Below are 27,324 nucleotides of genomic sequence, written 5' to 3'. Positions count from 1 at the left end.
ACCCCCTGGCCCAGCAGGGGGCTGGCCTCCTGGGCCTTACTCTGGCAAGTCAGCTCTGATTGGTCAGGGCCAAAGATGAATTAGTTGTTACATATTCTGATTTTCAAGCATACTCTATCCCTCCCTCAGGTTTGGGGCCCTCAAAGCTTGTTGATTTCTTACTTCTTAAGTATTTCTCTTTTTTCAGATCAATTGATTTATCTGAGGCTCTTGAACTACCCGGGGTGGTTGATGTGATAACAGCCAAAGACATTCCAGGTACCAATGGTGCCAAAGATGACAAACTGTTGGCTGTAGACGAGGTATGGAATATGCCTTCCCAGGTGACTTTGTGCAGATAATTGCCAAGGTACCACCTGCAGCTGGCTTCCCATTGCCTTGCAGCCCTCTCCGCCACCAGGGGATAGAAGTGCCAGTTCTTTAGCTTCTCTCTACCTCTAACATCTTTATTCAGACGAACCTACTCTTTTGGAGTCTGGCAATAACATAGGAAAAAGGAAACATATTACAGAAAACAACAAGTCCTAGTTTTCCCACTGTATGTTCTTGAGTCAGTTTACCCTCATCTGAAGCATAAATGCAGGAACTGACCTGTAGCAGGATAGAATATCCTAGAAAGATCTAGAAATGAGAATACAAACAAGCACAGCCACCCCCTGTATCTTACACCAAACTCTCACACTTCCTAGGCCAACCCCAGCCCCTCCGCCTCCTAACTACCTCACACGTTCTATTTTTAATAAAGTTGTTCTCGTCGTCTTTGACCTTTTAATTCAATTCCATAATCATTCACTGAGCAATTGCTTTTGGAGCAGGGCTATTTTGGTTCATGCTTCAGCTCTGCCACTCATGAGCTGTGTGTCCTTGGGTGTCGTCACCCGTAAAGTGGAAATAATCATAGCGCCTAGCTCGACAAGTTGTTGTGAGATTTAAATGAGTTAATACATGTGAAGTGCTTACAACAGTGCTTGGCATGTGAGGTTCTCCGTAAGTATCAGCTCTTGTTGTCACATCTCAGCGAGTCCCTCGTAGACTGTTGCTCCTCCAACTATGGAATGAATCACTGCTCTTTTGGTTGAACTCCAGATGAAGAGGTTGGTTGTCACTTAGGAGCTGTATTATCTGTTCAGGCTGACATAAAATACTGCAAACTGAGTGGCTTAAAATAGAAATGTGTTTTCCCATAGTTCTGGAGGCTAGAAAGTCCAAGATCAAGGTGCCGGCAAGTTTGGTTTCTCCTAAGGCCTCTCTCCCCGGCTCGCAGACGGCTGTCTTCTCTCTGTGTCCTCACGTGGCCTTTTCTCTGGTGTCTCTTCCTCTTCTTATAAGTGCTTCGGTTATATTGGATTTGAGCTCAATTTTTATGACCTCACTTAACCTTCACCTCTTTAAAGGCCCTATCTCCAAATACAGTCACACTGGGGTTTGGGGTTTCCACGCATGAATTGGAGAGGGGTATGGTTCACAAAAGATGCTTTTCTCGTGGTTAAACTTTAAAATGACACCATGAAGGGGACACATGTGAACCAAGCTTGACACAGGATGCAGCAGATTCGGGTCACAGCAATCTCACCTCCACTCTGGGACTTACATTCACTGAGTAAAATGGCCTGTGGAACTTCCTGTGCTCTTTAAATCATTTTTTAAGTTAATATTTAGAAAAAATATTTTTTAGCCAAGCACATGCAGTCGAATGTGCCTCCGGTGTGGTTATTATTGCTCGATGATGACAACTCAGACCCCAGCTGCTGGTAAGGTTGACCAAAGCCTACTCCTACCCATAATTAGGAAATTATGCCTCCATAATGTATTTTCCCCAGGTACTTTGTGTGGGCCAGATCATCTGTGCTGTGGTTGCAGAGACAAATGTACAGGCAAAGCGAGCCACTGAAAAGATAAAGATCACTTACAAAGATCTGGAGCCCGTGATCCTCACCATCGAGGTAAGCAGAGCTGACCAGTCTGTCCTGTAAGGTTGTAGAATTAAAAGTACCTTTAAAAATATGTTAATGCAAAACTAATTCAGGGCTCTAATTTTTTCTTGTCACTAGCTTGCTCTGAAAAAAAAAAAAATCAGCATTCTCTGAAAGGTATTTGCATAAACCAAAATTAACTTTGGCTCCAAGAACCGAGAAATAATAATAACATAAATTTATTTCTCTCTTATCTTCAAAAAGTCTGGAAGTGATCACTCCAGGGCTTAGACGGGTTCTATGTGTCACGGATCTGGGCTCCTTCTGTCTAGTTGCTCATCATGCACAGTTTCTATTCTGTAGGTCATACTTTGGCCCAAAATAGTGACTAATGCTCTGCCATTAAGTCCACATTCTGGACAGCAGAGACAGTGAGGCGGTGACGAAAGGCATATCCTACCCTTTAAGGACACACCCAAAAGTTGCACGTACCTTCCTTCATCTCATTGGTTAGACCCTAGTCACATGCCATACCTAACTGCAAGGGGAGCTGGGAAACATACATTTCATTCCAGATGATCAGGTATCCACTGAAAATCGGGGGTTTGAAGAAGATGATGGGAGTGAATGTTGGGAACAGTAACGTTTTCAAAGTGGAGACCGAAAGCGATGGGACTTTCATGATGGAACTCACAGAAATTTCACTCTTATTTCTGGGTCTAGATAATGGAATGCAATTGCTATTTTCAGAAAAAATAATGAAGTTAGAATAGAAAAGCCTGTTGTGAACTAAGATTTTCAGGTTCTAACTCAATGAAAGACAAGTTCAGAGTAATTGAGTTGATAAAAGCTTACCTATTTATGTACTTATGACAGAAAATAAAATATTTTCAAAGGCTTTAGTGAACCATTTGAACGTTTTTTTTTTTTTAAATATGCCTAAAGGGTATACTTGCTCAATATTCAAAGTGTTTAAAAGGTCATGTTTCTTAGCCTTTTTAAACTTTGATCTTTCTAAACCAAATCAACTCTGACAAAAATTCCCGTTTTGCCAAATTCGCGAGAAGTCCAGGTCATTCTTCTTGGCTCACTCCCCTTTCTAGGGTTGTACCAGGATCCTAATATGGGTTTTTAAATTTTCAATTCTAATCCCATTTCTTCAAGAGGGAAATTGCATACCCAGAGGACACATCCATGAACTCAGAGACTGAGAATGCTTAGCGATCTAGAATTCCTTCAGAATTGGGCTATCCAGAATCAGCAAAAAAAATTCTTTTGCTAACAAAAGTAGGCAACAAAATAGTTGTATATACCAAAACTTCTTCATCCATCCATTCATTCATTTATATGGCTATACGTATATGATAGGCAGTATAACGAGGTGGTTAAAAGCATGGATTCCAGAACCAAACTGCCAGATTTGAATCCTGGTTGCACCCATTACTAACTGTGTGACCTTAGGCAAGTTACTTGACCTTTCTGTGCTAAGGTTTCCTCATTAAAAAACAAGAGTAATGATAATAATGCTTACCTCATCGGGTTGTCCTAAGACTAAAAGAGTTAATACACATAAAACACTTAGAATAGTGCCTGGCGCATAGTGCTCAGTAAATATAACATGTATTATAATAAGATTATATTATTTTATGACACAAACAGTGTGGCAATAAACATACTTCCATGTGTACTAGGGTGACATATTGAGATCTCAGTATAGGAAAAAATGAAAACTTTGACTGTATCGTTCATTTTCTGCTGTTTTTAAAAATCAAGTATTCATTGTGTTAAGCAAGATGTTTCTGAAAACTAAGCCAGGGCTTGAAAGCTGCCTCCATCACTAATTTGCAGCGTGACTTTGAGAAAGGTATAACTTCTCTAAGCCCAGTTTCTTCATCTGGAAAATGGAGATCATAATAGAATTTATGTGAGATTGTAAATACGCTATGTTGTACAACGTTTGACACAAAGCAAGCACTCAAAAAAATATTAGCTACTCTCATTATCGTCACCAGCAAGAAAGACGATGACTTTAAAGCTATTGGAGAGTAAGAATGCAGAAGACAAGTGTTCTTCTCAAGTATGAAAAATCACCTTGGTTCTGAAGGTTAAACAAGGATCAGCTGTCAGTAGGTCAATTCACTGAACCTCAGAATGAGATAGCTCTGAGTCTTCATGTGTGAGTCAGTTCATTTTATTATCAGAAAGAAAATATATAACAAAGGACTAGATATGCCTCATGAAATAGGCCAGATACTCACAGAAATGAACAAACTTCCTACAGGGTCTGTCGGGCTTTCTTGCCCAGTGATGTGTTAGGACTTGAGTCTTCTCCCTCAACGTGGCCTTGATTCTTTCAGATCCCTGAGTTAGAGGTTCTTGTACATGAGCCACCTAAGTCTGACACAAGCAGTTTTCTTCAGGGAGAGGGTATAAATGCAGGGCCCAGAACCTCATCCATACTGCATTTGGACCTGTCCCCTGTCCCCTGGAGAGCCACGCTGAAAATGAGAAATGAGTAGTTATCATCCTGGACCACCATAATGTCTTCAGATCTCAGTTCTCTAACCTTTGTTGGTTTCCTCTGAAATCTAGAAGAAATTCCCTCTGGCATCCTGTCTCTTTGACAAGCCCACTCATCTAGTACTTTCTTGCTTGCATGATTCCTTTCATGCATCCTGGTAGGTGGCAATTTTCAGGAGTGTATTGGCTTTTGATTAAGAACACACTGCCAGTGGAAGAAAAAATTTTTTAAAAATGGCTTTTGTGTTTGTTTGTTTTTTCCTGCCACTCAGGAGGCCATAAAACACAACTCATTCCTATGCCCTGAGAAAAAACTTGAACAAGGAAACATTGAGGAGGCATTTGAAAAAGTTGATCAAATTGTCGAAGGTAAGAGACTCAGGATATTCGACAGAATCTTGCAAGATTCTATTCTGAAACAGATACTGAGAACATATGATTTCCTCTCAGAAAGTCCAGCCTCTAAATGGCAATTTTCCAAATTTCTCTTATATCTCTTCTTTCTAAACTGTGTGTGTGTGTGCACGCACGTGGGTGCGTGTAAGACTCTTGGGGGTGGGAGGTAGGGAACAACAGAATAAATAGAAGAAAAACGCCTAAGATTTTGATGATGTAAGAGCCAGTGAGGAACGGAACCCGACACTTTCGACTTGTTACATAGAACTGTAGTCTCTAAAACAGATTACCCTCAGTTGCCACAGGACAAATGCCTAATCTGTCAGCTCTTTGGTCAGTTCACATCTTACTTGCTGCTGAGTTCCCCCAAATGGCAGTTTCCAACCTGCACTCACCTTCAGGAATTTCCTTGTGCTTGAACTGAACAGGAGAAGTCCATGCTGGAGGACAAGAACATTTTTACATGGAAACACAAAGAGTGCTCATTATTCCAAAGACAGAGGACAAAGAACTAGACATTTATGTATCCACGCAGGATCCAGCCCACGTGCAGGTGAGGTCTAGAACTGCCCCCCCCCACCCCCTCCACAACGTTCTAATTCCATCGTAGCCTTCAATTCCCATAGCCTCATTGTTAGCAGCCATTTTACCTGCAGAGACTTAGAATCCAAGTATTAGCTATCAATAGAGAGATAAGACCCCAGGACCCGTTTATTTTTTTCTGGGCTTGTCCAGTAAATAAATGAATAGCCACAGTCACTATAGACTTAGTACATTCATTTGCATCAATCATGTTAAATGAACTCTGTGATTGGATGGCAACACTAAGTTATGTCTGTACTTGATTTTTCTCCAAAATTATCATTACAGATAACATTTGGTGTAAACACATCACTTTATAGCACATTTTCATTTCCACGCAGTCACAAAGTGCTCTAGGGTTTAGCTGCAAATATATCTTCTTTAGTAGACTGTCAGAAGTTTCACTTTGTTGAGACATTAGGTCTAGGCGTTTGGCTAGGATTCTCACCTCTGACAGGAATCCAGGACCTGACAGTTTCCCTTATGGAAAGTACCATTTTTCTGCTGGAAAAGCTGTTCTGTGATGACGATTCATGTTTGTGAATTCAGTAGGGCTCTGCAAGACACATTCAGACTATCTCAGTCATTTTTTTTTTTTTTTTACTGACAATAGATGTGGATGAATTTTGTGTTTTGATTCAGCAAACAAAAGTCTTCTTTGCCATTTCACTCTTGTAAAACTTTCCCAATCTCTAACTTTTACAGAAAACAGTGTCCTCCACTTTAAACATCCCCATCAACAGGATCACCTGTCATGTAAAACGAGTGGGTGGAGGTTTTGGTGGGAAGGTAGGAAGACCAGCTGTATTCGGAGCTATTGCAGCTGTAGGTGCTATCAAGTAAGTGCCCTGGGGGACACAGGAGGGTGGAAAATGTACAGAGCTGAGGGCAAATCAGTGACCTGAGTGTCGGTCGCTTTGGCTGTTGTCATAACCACCTGTGTGTCCTTGGACAACTCAGCCTTCTATTTCTTTTTTCTTTATAATATCTCATAATAATAGATATAATACCCAAACTCCTAGAGTTATTAGAAAAGTCATAGCGAGAGAGAACTTTGAATAGTCTAATTTGCTATAAAAAGAAAAGTAGCAGTATTCATTGAACACATTCAGAGCTGGGGCTGCTCTGTTCCTGAGTTTCAGGGAAGGTGACCCATCTAGGGGTGGAGAAAGTCACCTGCCAAAATGGAGTGTCAAAGAGGAGTCTGCTCTTACACTTCTCCTTCCTACTCTCAACTTCAGGGAGGGTTGGGTAAGAAAAGACAGGCTGCCCACCTCTGCCCCCCTGCATCTGGAAAGGGCTGCCTCTTCAATGTGTGCTTAATGGACGGATGACACCCTCAAAGCAAGCTCCCTGGCTAACCTCAACCCGCAGGCTCACTTATTCACTGTCCAGGTTGGGCACGGTGCTGGTTTTTCTGTTCCTTGTTCATTTTCTATAGCTTTTTCTTTGGTGCTTTGTCAGAATGCCAATCAGCCTGCAAAGTTCAAAGGTCCTGCTTCCTTTGACAACTTCTTTATTGTTCAGAGCTAGGTCCAAAGGCACTTAGATATGTGTCTCCTTCACAATGAGAGGTAGGAAAATGTAGGATCTGAATTCCATCTCCAGTTCTTTCCATAATGAACCTCTATCTGTTCGCACCTACCAAGGACCCAGCAAGAGATAATCAATTCATATTCCTATCAGGCTTCGTGCCTTTAAGACTTCTCAGACATGACTGCACACTAGAATCACCTGGGAAGCATTCATATCCTAATGCCTAGACTGCCCCATACTGACCCAGAGACATCGGTATATTTTAAAACTTCCCCAGTGGTTCCACTGTACAGCTAAGTGTGGGGATTTGTGTCTTAAGCTACAACTTGCCATAGCACACACTTGCTGTGCATTAAGTGATCCCCAGAGCAGTGTTCCCAAATTGCTGATAATAAGAGTCTCCTGGGCTCATAGAAATTCCTGCCTCCCCATCCCAGACCCACTGAATCAAACTCACCAGAAGATGAACCCAGAAATTGTACGTTTAAATGATGCTCCAGATAGTCCTCACCATTAAAGACCAGGAAACCCCATGCTCAAATTATGTTTTTCAATGTGTATCTAAAGACACCCACATCAGAATTGCTGAGAAAAATTTAAATTCTAGGGCTCCTCCCCAACCTATTGAATCAAAGTTCTAGTGCTGACGGCTCAGGAATCTGCATTTTTCACCAACATTTTAGATGACTCTTCTGTACTACTCTACCCTAGTTATACAGAAAGGACAAAGCTCCTCACTTTCCAAGGGCCCAACTTGGCCAACATAGTAGCAGTCATAGGTGAAGACGAAGATGCTGAATCAGACATCCTAAGACAAGTGTTGGTCTTGTTTTTGTTGTTGTGTTGTTAAGTTTGCATTTATCTGTTCACATTCTTTCTCCTTTGTAACTAGTGGGGATATGCAAAATGACTGGATCTAGGTGAGCATCAGTCAAATTTGACTGGCATATGACATTAATCACTGTAGCCAGATCTCCAACTATTGAATTATAGACCACAGAGACAATAGTAATTTAGCAAGTTAGTTATACATTAATTCATATCAATACCTAGCATTGAATGCACTCAGTGAATAAATATGGAATGGATTCATGGTTAAATGAATGGTTGGATAAATGAGTAAGAGGGTGAATGGGGAATAGAAAGGTAGAAAGGTAGGTAGACAGATGGGTGGGTAGATAGTTAAATGACGGAATGAATAAATAGATGGGTGGATGCTAGATGAGTAGATGGATGGATTGGAAGAGGGATGAGTGAGCGGGATGGAGAATCTAAGATTTGTTTTCTTTAGAACTGGTCATCCCATTCGCCTTGTTCTTGATCGTGAAGATGATATGTTAATAACTGGGGGAAGACACCCCTTATTTGGAAAATATAAAGTGAGTATTAAAGATGAAATTATTAAAGATGAAATTATTAAAGATGAAATTATCAAAATTTTATTTGAATGATTTTATCCTTGTCTATTATTTCAATTTTGCTAAATTCTAAAAACAAACAATAGTCTTAGCATTTAAAATACTTAATGAGGATACTAGCATATGTGAATACATATATAGTTTATGAGGAACTTTTAATCTAGCATAGAATTATGAAAAAGTTGATGGATAAAAATACAATTTTAAAAAATGATAAAAAATGCTATTGAAGGAATAAGGGTTTAGATTAGTGGTTCCCCCAAAGGCAAAAGAGAAAAAAGAAAAAAAAAAAAACACTAAAAGAAGCTACGGACATTGTTATACCAAAAACTTCATTTTTACAAGCGTTGCCACTAAGTGGTATGAAAGTGTCACAAAAGTTCTTTACAAACAGAAAAAAATAATAATCCCCTAACAAGTGAAATACTTTTAAATTGTTTCAAACCACATTCATTGCATTTTTATGCAACTATAGCATAAACACTATTAAAAATATTTGTTGACTTCTAGTTGATAACAATACTACTTATCAAATCTATGACTGAGTTGTTGGGATAGTTCTAATATAATGTTTCCCTGTCAAATATGCTTTATTTGGGAATTGCTTATTGCATACATATAGCTAGATTTTCTGTCTGATTTTTTCACTGCCTTAGACTATCGCATTGTTATATTCCCTGTATTGTTAAACTCACAGCTTTCCAGACCACAGCACAATTTTATTTCTTCCATCGGCATTAGTAATTTTCATAATTAGAGAGAAATGAACCATAGTTGGCCACTAAACTTTTTATTTGCTTTCAAATGCACAGAAATTAATAGTCACATATATTATTTTCTTATAGTACCAAGAGCAATGTAGAGGCAACTCTGGGATTGTGGCATTTGGTATTATGGTGGTTCTTGAGTTCTTTGGTTTGGGCCTAGATTAATCAGGCTTTTTTTATATTATTGTCATGAGACTGTTCAGTACTAGTACTTATCAAGAAGGTCCTAGATGTAAATATTTGGGGAGTTATAATATAATATATAATTTAAAAGAGTGATATAATCAGACATTTTTTAAATCCAAATTTTATTTTATTAAAAATATATAAGTTTACTTCCAACATAATAATATTGTGTGTATATGTATGTTTACAACATCATTCAAACTTAGCTAACAAACTTTTGCTTGGTTATTCAGAACTATTCATAAATTAGCATGGTAGAAGTTTATGTGTGAATAGGTTCTTTAAAAATTCTTGAAAAATTTACATGAAACAGTTTAAGAATTCTCTCTGCTACCATTGCTTAGCAATTCTTTCTTCATGAAAAAGTCAAAGATTAACTTCAGCCTAGCATTTGTCAAAATTACCACAAATTCTGAATTTGTAGATTTTCCTACATGTCCTAACTACTCTGGTTTATTATCCAACATTTCCGTTGGAGTAGATAACAATAATCCTATAGCTGGATGGTTCCATCTGTTGTACTTATCTCCATTTTCAGAAAGGCAAAGGGACCAGAGCCAATCCTTTTTTGGCAGAACTACAACAGGAAGTGTGAATTTTTCTTTTCCATCTGGACTATACAGACACACCGGTCTAGGTGGGTGGGAGGGGCATGGCAACTTCAGGAAAATATAAGGTGCCTTCTGTGAGCCCCACTAAGAAGAGTGGCACTAACTCACGTTTGTTAAATCTGTAACCAGTTGCAAAGCACTTACTTCACCAGCTCAGTATAAAGAGAGTCGTCACTCTATCACTCTGTCACTCCTGGATCCATTCCCCTACCTCAGGTTCCGAGGCTTTCCTGTAACATGATGCACTGCGATTCATTCCAACACATGCTAGAAATTCTAGAGACTTTTCCACGGGGGGAAAACCACAAACTAAATTAGAAGGAAGACCAGTAAAAAGTGAAGGAAAACCTTCCAAGAATAAGAAAGAAGAGGATAGCAATTATGTGTCGGGAGATAAGCAAGAGATTTAGGATTCCATACTGACTATGAAGCCAGAAAATTACACGTTGAAAGGAAAGGGCTCAGCAAAATTCAGGTCAGAGGAGGTCTATGTCAGCCAAACACTGTAAAACAAGGGAATAGCCAGCTGTGGTTGCAACTTTGGCATGTAAATTTTAAACACATCATAAAATGTCCATCATTTAATGACAGGTGGGATTCATGAATAATGGACGAATCAAAGCTCTAGACATCGAGTGCTTCATTAACGGAGGATGCACACTGGACGATTCAGAGCAGGTACGTCCTTGATCACAAATAGAATGCAGAATTTCTAGATGAGTCTTCATTGGACAGCATGTGTCCTCAAGTACTTACCAAGTTCCACACACAATTCAACTCAATACGTGACTTTTAGAGAAAAGGGGGAAAAAAGGCGTTGTCTAATATATGTGAATATCTCCTTTTACTTTAGGTTATAGAATTTCTTATTTTGAAGCTGGAAAACGCGTATAAAATCCGTAACCTCAGGTTCCGGGGCCGTGCATGCATGACGAATTTACCATCCAATACGGCCTTTCGAGGATTTGGCTTCCCACAAGGAACCCTGGTGACAGAATCTTGCATCACAGCTGTGGCAGCTAAATGTGGTCTTCTGCCAGAAAAGGTAGGATTGTAATCAAGGTCTCAACATTGCTGAAGGATTAGACCAGGTGAGGAACAAGCCACTCAGGGAAACACCCTCAAGGAACCACTCTGATTAGCCCTGGCTCAGAATTCAAGATAAACTCAGTACTACGTAAAAGAACTGGGCTCCTTCCCCTTATCTTCTACCCTCCTTGTGCAAAGATTTCTCTTTTCCTTTTTCTTTTAATTTGTACACAAACAATTGCTCTGTTTAAAATTCCAACCTGTCTGTGGCCATGCCACCCTGAACAAGTTCGATCCCATCTGATCTCAGAAGCTAAGCAAGGTCAGGCCTGGTTAATACTTAGATGGGAGACCCCTTAGGAAGACCAGGTGCTGTAGGCCTAAAAAATAAGGGATCGTACCCTAACAAGGTCCTTGCAATCTGTGAGGTCAACCAGGGTTGCCTCACCTAAAATAAATAAATAAATAAAAATAAGAATAAAATTCAAACCCCACTGAAGTAATACAGTGGAAAGTGAATGTCCCCATTTTTATCCCCCATCCCTATCGTTTGAGAGTAACCACTGTTAACAGTTTCACATTTATTTTTCTAACCCTTTATCTATGTGTGTCCACCCATCTATATTCATGCACATATACATAAACATTGATGTATGTTTCTATGTGCATGTATACAGTTATTTATGAAAATGGAACCATAATAAACACATTATTCTGCACTTTACTTTTCCTACTTGACCATAGGTCATGGCCATCTTCCTGTGTCAGTAGCATAATCTATTTCATCCTTTTTCATGACTGAATAATATTATGTAATATGGATGCACTGTAATTTATTTAGCTACTCCATTACTGATGCACATTCAGGTTGTTACCCATTTTGGTCTATTAAAATGATGGTGCAATAAACATCTTGGTACAGATATGCCAAGAGTTTATCTTTGTACTAGTATGTCTATCTTTACGATAAATTTACAGAGTGGAATTGCTGATGTAGTTGAAAACTTTTGAGAGATACTGCCAAAAGAATGCCCTCCAAAAATATTATTTTGTGCAATACCCTATAAGGTACACGGTACGCTAGGTCAGAGAGAGGGAGCCACTGGCAACTGACATAATTGCTGATAACACCTTTCTGTTCTTCACATATTCCAGTCAGACCCCAGCCTACTTTTTATACTTCTTTCCCATTTCCTCAATATAGACCCTCTACTCTAGCCAGGACTTTCAATGAATTGTCCTTTGAATGTCTTTGTCCCTAAATTAATCAGGGATTTGTGATGGTCAGGATACTCCCCACACAAAAAGAAACATTTAAACATAGAACGAGGAACACAATAGCTATCCTAAGAGAAGTCGCATCAAGTGTTCTATTGGTATAAGGAAAAAGACATCACATTAGCTTGGCGGGATGGAAGTCAGGAAGAACTTTCTGAAGAAGATGGCACTTGAGATAGGTCTTAAAGAATGACAGGCACAGATCATGGCAAGGTGATTGAGGCAGGTGGAACAGCTTGAACAAAAGAGAACCAAACTCTTTCTGGCTCAGTTTCTTTATCTATAAAATGAGGACAAGATGCTCACTTCGCAAATTCTTGCAAGAATCAAATGAGTTAGCATTTGTTAAAATATTTGTTTTCATAAACTGCATAGTATTATTCCAGTGTTGCTGCTGATAATAATAATTATTTTATTTGTGATTAGAGTAAGATGGGGATAATGAAAAACTCCTGAGCATATCCCAGTGGGTTCTTCTTTGTCAAGAGTTTCCAGCTTCCAGGAAATGACACACCCATAATCAAATACATTTTTAAAAGATTTGTCTACCCATTCCAAAGGCAACTGGAAGGCTTAGAGAAGATTTGCTGTTTGTCATTAGCTGCAATGATATTCTTCTCTAGCAGAACAAATCTTCAGTTATGACAATAAAACTTTGCTTTTATATACCATCTACCAACTCTGCTCCATCTCTGAACCTTGTGGGAAAAAAGGAGACTCTACCTCCTTAGGCTTTTCCATTCCATTGCTCTTCACAGATCAGTCACTACCACTATCCTCCACTTCCAGGAGGGAGAGACCCTGACTGATGCTTTGAAGAGAGATGAGAAATAACCTCTGTTATTTTTGTAAAAGCACATGCTTTTCAAAGAAAAAGAAAAAGACCCCGTCTTCTCTCCATCAAAGTTTGTGCTTTAATGAGGAAGCTTGTCAGGTCTCGATTCTGCAGTCAGTTTCTGTCTTACCATAACTATTGACTCAATTTTTCATTCATATCAGATTAGGGAGAAAAACATGTACAAAACTGTTGATAAAACCATCTACAAACAAGCATTCAACCCTGAGACCCTGATAAGATGTTGGAACGAATGTCTGGACAGATCTTCCTTTCACAGCAGAAGAATGCAAGTGGAAGAGTTTAATAAGAAGAATTACTGGAAGAAGAAAGGCATTGCTATTATCCCCATGAAGTTTTCAGTTGGCTTTGCCGCTACAAGCTATCATCAGGTAAGGTCATATATGAGAGAAATAACCTTGACTTTGGGAGAGCATCACATTTCCCAGGGCACCGAGCCCCTCCACCACCACTACCCCTAGCCCCTGGGTGAAATGTACGGAACTCTCCTGGGCAGCCCCCGCACCTGTAAGCACTTTCAACACAGTGCAGTTAGAAGAATGCCTCAATGACAGAAAACGCCAGCAGCAAACATAAGACCTGCAGCAGCATAACTGCCAAGATGGAGCACTGACTTTGCCCCAACTCTGAATTCCCTATTCAAAAAAGGAACAGGAGCCCACAAGGCCTGTGGTACTGCGCTTCCTGAGCTCAAGGGTCTCATGGCTTGAGCAGGAATGGGGCTGCTCCTGGTCTGTGTCCCAGACCCCATGACGACACTCCTCAGTACACCCTAAGTCTTAGGTAGAGAAGTCTTTCTGTTTTACCCTGACCAGCCGGCTGTTTCAAGCCACATCTCTCAGGAATCTATGTCCATCCTGATGGGGAAATGGTAGAGGGCCAAGAATCCTCCCAGACAGGTTTGCAAAAGGAAGAGGAAAGTCATCCAGATGGGAGGGGGGAGGGCTGCAAATAGATGAGTCCATCGAATAGCACAAAGACTGGTACAGATGTGTCTTCACAGGAATCCCAATGGGTCATACACAAGAAAGTTGTTTAGAAAACGGAAAAAGGTTGTTGCCTCCCCATGATTTTCCAACAGAAGCAGAAACTCAACAACTGAAAAAATCTTAACATGCATTAGATCTAAATCTAAATCTAAAATCTAAATCCAAAAATGCATGAGATCTCCCTTGTGTGTATACCATTAAAAGCATTCTTCCAATTATACCCAACTACTGGCAGCCAGTAGACACACACACACAAACACACATGCACACATGCACGCACGCACTCATGCACACACGCACCCACCACAAAAGCTGCCCTGTCAAAAGAAATCTTTCTTAGAGAATGAAACAGTTGTCCTAAATCCCTAATTAACTGGAGTCACTTGGCCCTGCCACCTCCTAGCTGTGTGATTTTAAACAAGTTATTTAACCTCTCAGAGCCTCACCTTCCTTAACTATAAAATCAGACTAATCATCCTCTCTTTCAAGACTGAAGAGGATTCATGAGAAAATGACTGTTAAGCACTTGGCAGGGTTCCTGGAACACCATGTAGTTATCCAAGGCAGCCCATCCCCTGCCCCAGGAGCTCTCAGACACATCTCTCAGGGCCGAGGCTCCCCTGGCCAGGAGGACGAGGCTCCCTGACTCCTGGGTCACACTCCTGTTCAGGTCCAACGTGCCCATTTTATAGAGGTGGAAAAAAGTTCATTGTCACGTCTACAAGCCTGGATTGAATCAACAGCTAGGGCATAAGAGATCCAGAATAGCTGTATGTGTGGTCTTTCCTCTGACACCAAATGTGTCTTTTCTAAACCAGTTCTGCAATTCTCCAACACAAACTGGGTAACCAACAATTCAGTTCAGTTCTGATGACATTAACTACTTAGAGTTAGCACAGACCCCATATGTCGAGGGCTGAGCCCCAATTTCAGATGCCAACACAAATTGGGTGTCCAGGCTACCCATACTTCTGCCCAGCTGACTACAAATTTGGGAGTTTCTACTACTCATCCCCTCAGGTTTGAATAATTCCCTAGAACTCACAGAACTCAGGAAAGCACTTTATCAGTTTATTATAAAGGGTATACCAGAAGAACAGCCATATGGAAGAGCTGCATAGGGCAAAGTATGGGAGTGTAGGGTTGTCATGCCCCCTCTCTCTCTAAGGACACTGCTCTCCACCTTGTGGATGGGTTCACTACCCCCAGAAGCTCCCAAAACCTTGTTTGAGGGGTTTTATGGAAATTTCATTACACAAATACAATTGATTAAATCATTGGCTGTTGGTGATTGAACTCAATCTCCAGTCCCTAACACCTCCCTGGAGGTCAGAGAGTGGAGCTAAAAATATAATTCTCTAACCAGTGGTTGATCTTTGTAGCAACTCCCAACCCCACCCTCCACCCCACCTCCCCCCAATCTAAATTAGTTTCTCCCACAGTCATCTCATTAGCATACAAAAGTCAGTAAATTTCAAGGGTTTTAGGAACTCTGTGCTAAAAGCCAGAGGCAAAGACCACATATTTATTTTTTATTGTACCACACCTCCCCTCACCTGTATGGCTGCTGCTCACCTAAACTATAGCCTACTTCCTGCCAACCTCTCCTTTCATCACAAAAAAAATTTTCTTTAAATCAAGCAATGATTTTAAGTCTCCATTTGAAAGGCCTCCAGCTTCCCCATAGAGTTCCAAATTGAATTACTCAAGAATCACCAGGCTAGGAACTGAAGCCTGTTATTCCAGGTCAGCTGATGACTCACAAAGCTGGAACACCTACTCCCTAAACTAGGTATAGGAGCACTGTCCTCAGAGGGAGTCAAAAGTGCCACAGTGAATAAATACTATTGTTAACACCTATAAGCCCTGATGGCCAGGAGCTTCTCCAAGCCATCCTGGGCCTCCAGGCATCTCTGGACAGAATAGACTAAAGTCCTAATTCTTCCTCCTCCTCCTCCTCCTGGAAGAAAAAATACCACATTTCCATTTGTCCAGTTAAACAAACCTTTATTTAGTGTCTCTATGATTCAGCCCTGCTCAAAGTTCTCTTCAGGACACAAAGATGAATGAGGCCAGGTGCCTGTCTTCCAAGAGACTCTTACAGAAAACTTATCACTCCCTACATTTATTTCCTGTGGCTGCCATAACAAAGTACCACAAACTGAGTGGCTTAAAACAGCAAATTTATTCTTTCACAGTTCTGGAAGCTAGAAGTTCAAAATCAGGGTCTCAAAAGGGCCATGGTCCTTCAGAAGGCTCCCAGGAAGAATTTTTCCTTGTTTTTTCCAGCTCTTGGTGGCTACTGGTATTCCTTGGCTTGTGGCAACATAACTCACATCTCTGCCTCCATCTTCACATGATCTCTTATAAAGACAATGATCATTGAATTTAGGGCCCACTCTAATCCAGTATGACCTCATCTTAATTAGTTACATCTGCAAAGACTATTTCCAAATAAGGTTACATTCTGAGTTTCCGGGTGGACAGGGATTTGGTGAGGGGACACCATTCAACCCAGTACACTCCTGTAAGACTAAGTGCAGAGAAGGGGGTCACTGATCCTTCCCAGAGGGGAAAGAGTAGTGTTCAGGAGGCTTTAACAAGAGTAGAGACCATGGGGTGTGGGTCTGAAGGCTGAGGAGCAGGCCAGGAACAGCATAAGCAAGAGCACAGGTCGGACAGGAGCATGAGTAAGGCCAGACGTAGAGGCAAAGCGAGAAAAGACAGGGATGAAACTGGAAAAGGACAAGACACCAAACCCTGCAGGGCCTCATACTACATATAAAAAGGAGCAGGGCTCTCCACAGATCCGCCCTTCCAGGTCCCCAGGGCCCCTCGTGCCACACCCCTTTATCTCACGAGTCATCCTGCATTCTAATGACGACTTGCTTTCCAGCCTGCCGGCCTGCACTGTAAGCTACTTGAAGAAGAAGCGCATCTTGTTCATCTTTCTATATCTACAGCTGAGGCCAGGTTGGCACATAACACGTGCAAGTACTTAACAAATGTTTAATTCGCTAGTTGAGTAGTTTGCCAGAGATTTTAAGCAGGGGAAGACTTTCAAGTCATTGGAACCAATGCTCACAACTCCTGAGTATCCAAAGGAACTCCTACTAAAACCAGGCTCCTAAGTAAGAATGTTCTTTACAGATAGACTTTGCACAAAATAGAACTAAGCCCCAGAATCCTACCGGGAAAGGTTATCTCTCTGCACCCTGCTCCGTGAGACTGGTGTTTTATGACCTCATTTCCTGTACTGAACCTCGCTAAACATGCACTGAGCTGTGCCTTCTGGTTTGTTTTACTAGGCAGCTGCACTCATTCATATCTACACAGACGGCTCTGTATTGGTCACACATGGAGGCAATGAACTGGGACAAGGTATTCACACCAAAATGCTACAGGTAAGATAAGTAAAATTCAGTCATTAATCTCTCCAGACATTATTGACATGACTGACATTCGGCACTAATTTTAGGGTAAATGACAACTCTCTGTGCTGAAACCCTAATATCTTGACTATTTAGTTAGAAAAACTTTGTATGTATCAAATAGAATAGCAGAAATCACATACATATGTAAATACAACTTGGCCAGGGTTCATGGATGGAGGTGGTTGTTAGTGAAAACACCAGTTATGAGCCCCTGGAGCACGGTAGTGGTTGTGCCATGCAGACTTACCCAGAGTAGGAGTTTCCCTATTTCGAGACCAGTATGTACAATTTTAAATGTTGGACAACAATATTAGGTTGCTAATATATTGTTTTAAGAAGTAAGGACAAGTATTTCATCAACTGCAATTATCCTATAATTTTTAAAGGCTATTTTAACATATACACATGCACACACAATGTAGGAAGATATATGTAATCCAAGGGGTAAAAATAATAATCCTTTAAACTGAACAAATTTAACTTTATGACTAATTTGCTGGGTTGTTATATAGTACACATCTGCAGCTTTTGATTATCCAGCCCCTCAGCTCCTTTGGACAAAACCTCCCACATTCCCCATAGTTCTGGAGAACTCCTTAATTCTCATACCTTTTAGCCCCATCCCTCTCCTTGCCCCAACTCCTGCCACAGATATAGGCATATGACCCAGGTCTGGCCAGTTACAGTTCCTGAATCCCACTGGATGCAAGGTCTGGTCTGGGAAGAAGGCACATGACCAAGTAAGGCCAATCAGAGTCCTTTCCAGGGATGGATGTGTAGATCCTGGGAGAAAGGAACTATTATTCCCCTGTGGTTATTTAGCTACTCCATAGAAGCCAGGGGCTGTCAGAGGCAATTCTCCTGTGCCGTGAGAAAGTCTGTCTACTGTTGGAAATAACATGACCATCGTAAAGAAAAGCAAATGTGAGAGGCTCTGGGAGGACACCGATGAGACCATAAAGCCCCAAATACAGACATACATGACACCAGTTCCTTCTGTCCTTCCCAGTTATGTGAACCAATAAATTCCCTTTGGATTTTCATCACCAAGAACCAATAAGATTTTTTTTTTTTTCATTTTGTATCTTTCTGGGGAAATTTAATCATTGAATGGCCTTAGTCTGGAGATTGGCATTTGGGAACCTGCAGATGTCTGGAGAAAGTGTTTTTGGAAAGAAAAGACAACATCAGCCAAAATAATGCTTTTTTATTTTCCTTCCTTACGTCCTTTTCTTTTTATTTCATTTCTTCTTGATTAAAAGTCTTAATGTCCACATGTATCTGCTAAAGCAATCGGAAGGAAAAGAAGAGAAAAGAAAAAGAATGAACAGCAAATACTAGAGGAATATAAGAAAAGGCAGAGGAAGCTAAAGTTAAGGTCGGGCTCGGGCAAGAAAGAAGACAGGCCCTCAGGGTCATTCTATGTTTATCTGATACTGATACCAACAATTTAAAACCAAACACTCTGAGTCAGTCAGTCCAAACTCTGCCTCTCTTCCTGCCACTGCCACAAAATAAATCTGAATAATCTCAACTTGGCCTACTCTCTACACATGTAAAATTTAGAAAAAAAAGGAAATCCTTAACAAATACACTAAATTTGAATGAAAGAACCACTGTGGAATATTACTAAGAAAACACTTTAAAAATTAGCATAAGGCTAAAAAGTGGCCTAAAAAGTGGTTTTAATTTTTATAAGACACATTATTTTAGGCTTTAAAGGATATCCTGACCATAATAAAAATAGTAATTTTTTTATTAAGAAAAACAGTGACTCAAATCTTCATAGAACTCTGCTGAACTTGAAAATATTTATTCTTCTTATAGGTGGCCAGCCGTGAGTTAAAAATACCCATGTCTTATGTGCACATCTGTGAAACAAGTACAGCCACGGTGCCTAATACAATTGCTACAGCAGCATCCATCGGTTCAGATGTCAACGGCAGAGCCGTGCAGGTGCCTCTTTCTGTTTCTTTCCTTGGGTACTTTTACCACATCCCTGGTTTTCTTACCTGGATACAGACACAAGTGGTTGGCTTCAGAGAAGTCATCTGTGTCACTTAACAGGCTTGGCATAACCAAAATGTTGAGAGTGTGTATTAGTTGAAGCATGCTAACTGAGGTGACAAATATACCTGGAACATAATGGCTGAAACAGGACAAAAGTCCTTTTCTTGTACATAAAACTATCCAGAGTGAGTGTTTGGTCATTCAAGCACCCAGATTGATGGCAATTCCTTCATCTTCAACATGTGGCTTTCAAGGTTGACCTGAGCGTCATCATTCTGGTGACCTGGAGAAGGGAGGGAATGTGGAGGCCAGACGTGGAAATGATGCAAGCCATTTCTACACATCTTCCATTAGGAGAACCGGTCTCAGGCCACAGCTAACTACAGGGGAGTTTGGGAAAATGTAGACTGGTAGGAAACAATATGCCCAGCAACTATGGAAGAAGAGGGGACTGAATTTTTGTGCATAGGCAGTCTCTGTCCCTGGGAGATGTGGAAAGAAGAAATTTGGGTACCAAGTAATACAGAATTGTGGAAGTTTTCCCTGACACAGGCAAGTTCTTATAAGCAGGTCGGCAGACAGAGCCCCAGCCAGATAGATACAGTGCAATTATATTTACATCAGTGGAGTTCTACTAGAGTACTCATTCTTTTCCTTTGTACTTATTTTCTAACTGATGTTTAAAAAAAAAAAAATCCTGTCAAATTTTTACTTTTTCAGAATAGAACCATGACTTCATATTCCTTAATTCAAATATCCAATTGCGTGTTCTTTTGAAGTGATACCTATTTGTCATGCTTCTGGTATCAACTCTCCGTTTTTTCCATTGGGACATTGTGGGGGAGCATATTCCCTCACTCCCAGGACACTGCACTTAAGCTACCAAAAGGAACAACCTTCAAACCCATCTTATCTTTGTGCAGACAAGGGGCTCAAAAACCAGAAATACCTTTCACTCGAAACAAATACGTGGGAAATCTCAAATTCATGAGATCCAATTTTGGGTAGAATCAAACACAAATTAGGAATAGCTCAGTGTGTATGGAAGTTGTCAGTCCAAGCTAAGTATTAATCCATCTTCTGGGACATTGAGTTTTAGGTTTCTGTTTCGAGTATCAGAAACTTTGTAGATCTAGGTTATTAAAAAACAAAGTTAATTATATTCTCACTTCATGCTCAAGCAAAGGCCATCATTGTGTTACCATTGCAGCAATCAGAGCTTTGGTAACACACAGGTCTTGGTCCTTATCACTGATGAAAAATTGAATTTTCACCCAGTGACAATTATGAAAAGCATTATTTATTAAAGGCACATTTTGAGGTAGAAGACAGGTCAAGCCTAAAACTGGCTAACCACGTGGAAATGAAGACACAAACCTGCTCGGGGAACAGGTTACAGCCAGGGAAGATAGAGAGCCATAGCAATGCAAAAGTGGGATGGTCTATATTATATAGGGGCCATAGTGGGTGGTTACAAAGGCGTTCCTAGGTGAGTGGCATGATTGGTTGACACTTGGCTGTTATATAACTCTTAGTCTAGTGAACATATGCTTACCCAGAATTCAGTCTGTTATAATTAGATTCATGAACTTCCAGGTATAAACATGGTATTATAATGATTTTTAATGAGATTGAGATTGTTGGCAGGTTAGGGTAGTACCTTCTGCACAAGCATCTGTGGCCAGATTAAACCAGCTATAGGTTTATGGCCTTCCTGTCCTTTGTCTCCCAGGACAGGAGGGATTCTCAAACTACCAGTGGGGTGTTATTTGGGCACTTATGGGCTGGCCCTCCATTTCTTTGTTCCCCTGTCGCTCATATCTGACTAGCTACCTAACGATCGTGATAGTTTGATGGTAGATGGATAGACAGAGGGATAGACAGGGAGTTGAATAACATTTCAGATCCAGGAGGGTAGTGGCATGTCCTTGTTGCAGACTGGAAAACACAAATTTGAATGAAAATAAGATGTTTTGTTCTATTTATTTTAACAGCTGGAAAATACTAAAGAAGATATGTCAAAAATGTAGAAAAAGAGAAGAAGATATTAAGAACATGAATATTTTTAGAAAGGGGAACTGAGAATAGAAATTGAGCTTAGCCTATATTTTCACAGGAAGTAAACTAGGAAGGGAGAAAATCCTCCAGTAACTGATACTCTTCTCAAGGTCAGGGGTTGTGTTGTTATTGTCTCTGTGTTCCCAGTGTGTCAGTATCAGGCACTGCATGACCATTCACAGACCTAATCAGTGATAAACAAATACTCTTCTTAACAAATTCTAACCACTGAGTTCTTCTCTAATGGAGATTCACATCCTTACTCTTTTAAGAATGCTTGTCAGATCCTTCTGAAACGCCTTGAGCCCATCATTAAGAAAAATCCAGATGGTACTTGGGAAGACTGGGTAAGTGTTCCATTCTTTTTACTACTACAAATGAGAAAACACCCCAACCCAGTGCTGAGAGCACCATGGCCATGCACAGCTGCACCACGTAGAGACAGGTCAAGAGTGAATTTTTGCCAAAGGGCAAGATCACCAAAAGTTGAGACTGCTCCCTGATGTAAACTAGGTATGTATTGGAGAGAGCACACATGGAACAGCATCACTAAAAGGTGAAATGGAAATGTATAAAGAATACCCAGAAGGCCTTACCCACCCTGCAAAGAGGAAAAGACTGAGACTTCCTGAGCCACAAAAAAATATTGATGTTCAAGTAGGGAGAAGGAAAACTAAAAGCCATAATTGCTTTTGAGTAAGTCTCAAGGGAAATGACTCATTTAATCCAATTTTACAATACCCTAGATATTATTTTATTAGTTATGTCACTTGCATACACAGTAGCATTCTAACGTTTAGAAATAAAGCCCTAAATATCCCGTGAACTAAGCCTCTACATTATGGATGTGCAGCAGAGTTCCGCTTTATTTGTTTAATTCAGACTTATGAACTTAGTCAGAAGGAAATTGTTAGTGTACCAGCTGAGGAAAGAAAATATTAAGGTGAATTCTATTTTTGGTAATAAAGCACCAAAAACAATGATCAGATGTCAGTTCTGATACGTAGAATATTTTCATTTTCACCTATCAAATGGTATATATTTTTTAAATTAAATGTGCCCATTCTACAGATAGAAGCTGCTTTTGAACAAAGAATCAGTCTTTCAGCCACTGGATACTTCAGGTAAAAATTACAATAATGTCTTGACATAACTGAGAAAATATGAGGTAACCCAATCACTCTGGGCCTCAGTTCCCTCATTTGTAAAATAAGTTTTCATTAAGTGGTCTTTGAGGTCCCTTCTAGGCTCCAAATTCTATGATTTCACATAGGCCTTTATACTATGTTCAAAGAAATATTAAATAATAAAAATACCCCTATTGGGAAAAATAATTTAACATGACTTATAATATCTAATCATTATTTATTTTTCTTTATTTTTGAAAAAAATAAAGAATAATATTCTTTATTGTGAATAGTAAAAAGATATCATTAGAAATAACTTGGCACTCAATTTTACAAATCTCTCTCCATTTATCATAAAATGTTTCTATGTTGAAGCTCCTTGCTGGGCAGGAGGAGATTAATAGGATGGTCATCACCAGTTGTCATGTGCCATGTCTGTTAGTGGGAGGCCATCAGTAAGTGCATGTTAACTGAATGAAGCACAGAAAGGAAAGCTGGTTATCAAATTCAGGAAGGGTATGTATGACATTAGTTTAAACATCTAATGAAGCAAACCACCAAACTACACAGATAGAGAGAGAGAGAGCGCACTAGCTAGCAGTAAAGCAAATGCTCATGAAGAAAGAAGGAAAACAGACAGTAACAGCTCAACCCAGTGCCCTGTACATAATGAGTTCTAAATTCCTGAGTTCAGTTACCCAAAAAGAGAGCAAATTAGCTCTCCAGCTGAATACATCTTCCATTATACATTAATACATTAAATTGCCAGCCCTTTTTAACCAGCAGGAGGGTCCCTCTGGGAATGATGATAAAATCAATTGAGATTTTCAATGGGAAGAGCTAAACCTCAACCCCTAAACCATCAAGATACAGACATCCTGTGAGGTCTGGACCAAAGCGGTCTGTTGGCTTCTCTGTTTTTGATGTCCAAACTGCAGCATAAAGAGTATCCTCTTTAAAATGGAGGCGAAGGTGGTGTTGCTGTAACTAGCTAGGTTGTCAATACAGGTAGTAGTTTAAATGAGTTGAAAAGCCAGTTGAAAGAAGCATCAATCAAAAGAAATGCTGTCATAAAACTTGAGTAAAGTTTGAAAATGAATTAACGTTCTTTGTATTCTCCCCACACTCCAAGCTAAAGGGGCTTTATTTCTTCCAACAGGGGCTACAAGGCCTTCATGGACTGGGAGAAGGGGGAGGGTGACCCGTTTCCATACTATGTCTATGGAGCAGCCTGTTCTGAGGTTGAAATTGACTGCCTGACAGGAGCTCACAAGGTAACTCCAACATAACGTTCCTCTTGGCAAGTTAAAACAACAACAAAATTGCATTGTAATTAGTAGCCCAATTTCATTATTTAATACTTATACAATAAGAACAAAGCTTCTTTCAATTCCATGGGAATGACTAGAGATCCAGCTTTATAGTAAATTTCTACTTAAAAAGAAATAGTCAAAAAGGAATTGCTCATGACAGCCTAAAATGCATTGTTTGTTATTTCATTTCAGATAAAACCACTTTCTAAAGTTTTTGCAAAACAAACAAACAAACAAACAAAAGATTCTTTTTCTAAAGGTAGGTCAGGTTATCTAATCTGAAGGAATAGGTAATTTAGCAAACTGTCCTGAGTAAACATTTTAAAAGCATATGGCAATGTGATACTGTTTCTTCAAAATCAGGTATCCCAAAGGTACTATAGGCATCTAAAGATTAGGGGGAAGGGAGAAGGAAAGTAAAAATAATTTTCTTTGCTATTTCACTGAGAATCCAAGAAACCACCTATTGAAGACAGGGAGTCATATTTAAGTAAAAGTTAACACCTTCCACCATAAAGGATAAATTCATGAATATATGTCAAATATCATTCTGGCAACAGGGATTACAGAAATCTTAAATAGAATATAGTATAGTCCAAAGCACAGTTAATTTACAGGATGGATCTATGACATATCTAAATTCCATACACAAATTATTCCAACATCACCTTGAACCATCTTGCCCCAAAACAGAAACGACCTGTTCATGTAAAATAGAAAGGACTTTGCAAATACTGACTTGTAAATCTTATCAAAATGTCCTTTATTGCCCCATTGTTGGTTAACTTGTCTGCCACTTAAATATTATATAAATAGTATTTTTAAAAATACAATTAATGAAGGGATATCTGGAGAGCAGTTGTCCTTACATTTCACTCAGGCTCATCCTTAGGACACATTAGTATAATGTCTCCATTTTCATTCCAAATCATTGTTAAGAAGTAAACTCATGAAATTAGGATCACAGTTGCTCAGACTGTGTGTCCTAATGTTTTTCACATCATGACAAATATAGACGGTGATAATGTTTGCACAACACAGTATGGCAGAAAAGAAAGCTGTGGTTGCAGGCGACTAGCCTGGGGGTTCTGCACCAGGCCCTCCCAAAGACCAAGTGTCAGTGTCACTGCAGGACTCCACACTCGTGGGAAGCTGTTTTGAGAAATCAACCTCCACTCTGAAGGTGGTGTTGCCAGATTTAGCAGATAAAGATACAGGACACTCAGTTAAATTTGAATTTCAGATAAACAAAACAAAGTAATTTTCCGATATAATTATGCTCCATGAAATATTTGGGACAAATTTATTTAATCCGGCAATTTCACCTTCAGGCTTTGCTATAAATACCTGGAGAAATGAACTTCATGGGGATCTTCCAGAATTTATGGTACCAGGAAAATTTAAATTTGGTCTTCCCTGTGCCTCCCTTATTACAGTTTAAGGTTCAGTCATTTCAGTATCACTTTGGTCCCTTGAACTACTTTGTTCTTTTAATTAAAGAGAAACAGAGAGATGAAATGACAGGCTTTATTGCTACTAGCTATTTGTGGCTGATGAACTAAAACATCTGACAATTCAGTTAGTGCACAGCCACCTCTTCCCATTGTCCAATATCCATAATGCAAAATAAAGCAGGTTTCAAGATAGAAGTAAATTGAAGGGCCACTCTAAAGTGAGTCCAATCTCCTGCCCTATCCAGGTTGAGAATGGATGAAGGCCGGTGCCCACTGTAGGTTGTCTGAGAGTCTAACGTTGGAGTCAAAAGAGAATTTCCTATCCAAAGGGCTGGATAGGAAGTAGGAGCCCTGGTATTGGGCCTAAACAGAGAATGGTGATATCAGAACAAGCACCAGATGTGGGAGTAGAAGGAAAGCCCACAGATACTCCTGAGATAGACCACAGGCGCTTAGGGGCTTTCTGTGGCTCATTCCCAGTGCCAAAACGGAAGGGCCAGATTATAGTGATGTTTCTTAGGGAAGGAGGTAGATTAGCAAAGTCAAAGGTGTTCTCAACATTCACCCTAATAATGTTCCAAGATATTGCACATCCCCAAATTCATATATGCCACTCTAGGCTCTAATTTCTTCAGCAAAATGCAATAATACCACCTACATCAAACCATTATGAGGACTAGCATATCTCATGAATTACATTAGAGCAATAAATCCAGGTTGAGAATCAGATAAACAACCAGGTTCAATTATTTACTAAGTAACACTCAAACATACCAACATGCCGTGAACTTTAGAGTCACTTAAGAGGACTCAAAATCATGGATGCAAAAAACCTTCTGGGATTATCGACAGTCCTAGCACTAAATATGAAGAGCGTAGCCAAAGTCTTACCACTGTGTTGCTATGGTAATGTTGCTGGAATTCAGCGAAGTGTTAATTAACCAGCAGGAGTTCTGGAATAATTTGAGACCATTCGAATAAACCTTAAAACAATATTTTTAATTCAAGTTTTTATGCTGAATGAGCTATTTTTAAATTTTGGCAGAAAATCAGAACAGACATCGTCATGGATGCATGTCGCAGCTTAAATCCGGCCATTGATATTGGACAGGTAGGTGCTAGCCCCCTTAGACGGATGCTGCTTCCTGAGAGTCACTACAGGGTAGGTAAAGGCCTTCTGAAAAGCATACAGTATCACAGAACTTGACATTTTCCCCCTTCAGATTGAAGGTTCATTTATTCAGGGAATGGGCCTTTATACCACTGAGGAGCTAAAATATTCTCCAGAAGGTGTGCTGTACTCTCGAGGTCCGGATGAGTACAAAACTCCAACCATCACTGATGTCCCAGAAGAGTTCAATGTCTCCTTGTTGCCATCATCACAAACCCCACTAACCATCTATTCATCCAAGGTAAGCACCCAAACCACCTACTACTGCGCAATGTGATGGATCAGGGAGCATAATAAATGAAAGCAGGAAGACAAAATGAAAAATAAATGTCAAGCTTTATCAGGACCAAATCAAGACAGACTATTAAAATTTAGAGGTGACTCACCTAGAGAAATTCAGAGAGTCAGAGAAGACCAATGACCTAACCAATGACAGTTCTGGGCCAAGGATTTTATTTATTAAATTCTCTTTCACTGAGAACTCTAAAATTCAGCAAAAAAAATTTGATTTACTAGAATAATATTCTCTTAAGAGCCATAAGATGAAAATATTAAATTGGATTGAAGTCACAATGCTACTGAAATCTTAGAAAGCAGTGGCAGCATGGACAGATCTGGACTAGGCCTTTAGAATACCTGATACCTGCCCCAGCCCCACCAGCACCCTATGACGTTA

At 39.9% G+C, this 27,324-nt stretch overlaps 1 protein-coding gene and 1 pseudogene across 4 annotated transcripts in view; both read left to right on the top strand.

Moving 5' to 3' along the window:
- Positions 1-27,324, top strand: part of LOC107503175 (aldehyde oxidase 2) — a 72,383-nt gene that overhangs the window by 31,475 nt on the left and 13,584 nt on the right. For 3 of the 4 annotated variants that reach the window (XM_016131123.2, XM_036237202.1, XM_036237204.1), the window contains 16 exons: positions 188-302; positions 1,821-1,943; positions 4,706-4,802; positions 5,258-5,382; positions 6,117-6,250; positions 8,239-8,326; positions 10,521-10,607; positions 10,783-10,974; positions 13,236-13,463; positions 17,390-17,485; positions 19,343-19,471; positions 21,856-21,930; positions 22,655-22,707; positions 23,870-23,984; positions 26,523-26,588; positions 26,701-26,889. In XM_016131123.2, coding sequence (XP_015986609.2) covers positions 188-302; positions 1,821-1,943; positions 4,706-4,802; positions 5,258-5,382; positions 6,117-6,250; positions 8,239-8,326; positions 10,521-10,607; positions 10,783-10,974; positions 13,236-13,463; positions 17,390-17,485; positions 19,343-19,471; positions 21,856-21,930; positions 22,655-22,707; positions 23,870-23,984; positions 26,523-26,588; positions 26,701-26,889 — 1,912 coding nt within the window. Of the gene's footprint in view, positions 1-187; positions 303-1,820; positions 1,944-4,705; positions 4,803-5,257; positions 5,383-6,116; positions 6,251-8,238; positions 8,327-10,520; positions 10,608-10,782; positions 10,975-13,235; positions 13,464-17,389; positions 17,486-19,342; positions 19,472-21,855; positions 21,931-22,654; positions 22,708-23,869; positions 23,985-26,522; positions 26,589-26,700; positions 26,890-27,324 lie in introns of those variants that run through there. The other variant, XR_001595158.2, reaches the window with a different exon arrangement.
- On the top strand, positions 11,221-11,339 carry LOC118614867 (annotated as a pseudogene).

The sequence above is a fragment of the Rousettus aegyptiacus genome, unplaced genomic scaffold (assembly GCF_014176215.1).
Source record: "Rousettus aegyptiacus isolate mRouAeg1 unplaced genomic scaffold, mRouAeg1.p scaffold_m13_p_2, whole genome shotgun sequence".
Taxonomy (NCBI): Eukaryota; Metazoa; Chordata; class Mammalia; order Chiroptera; family Pteropodidae; genus Rousettus; species Rousettus aegyptiacus.
Note: the sequence above shows the minus strand (reverse complement) of the source record. Positions and strands in the feature narration are given on the sequence as shown.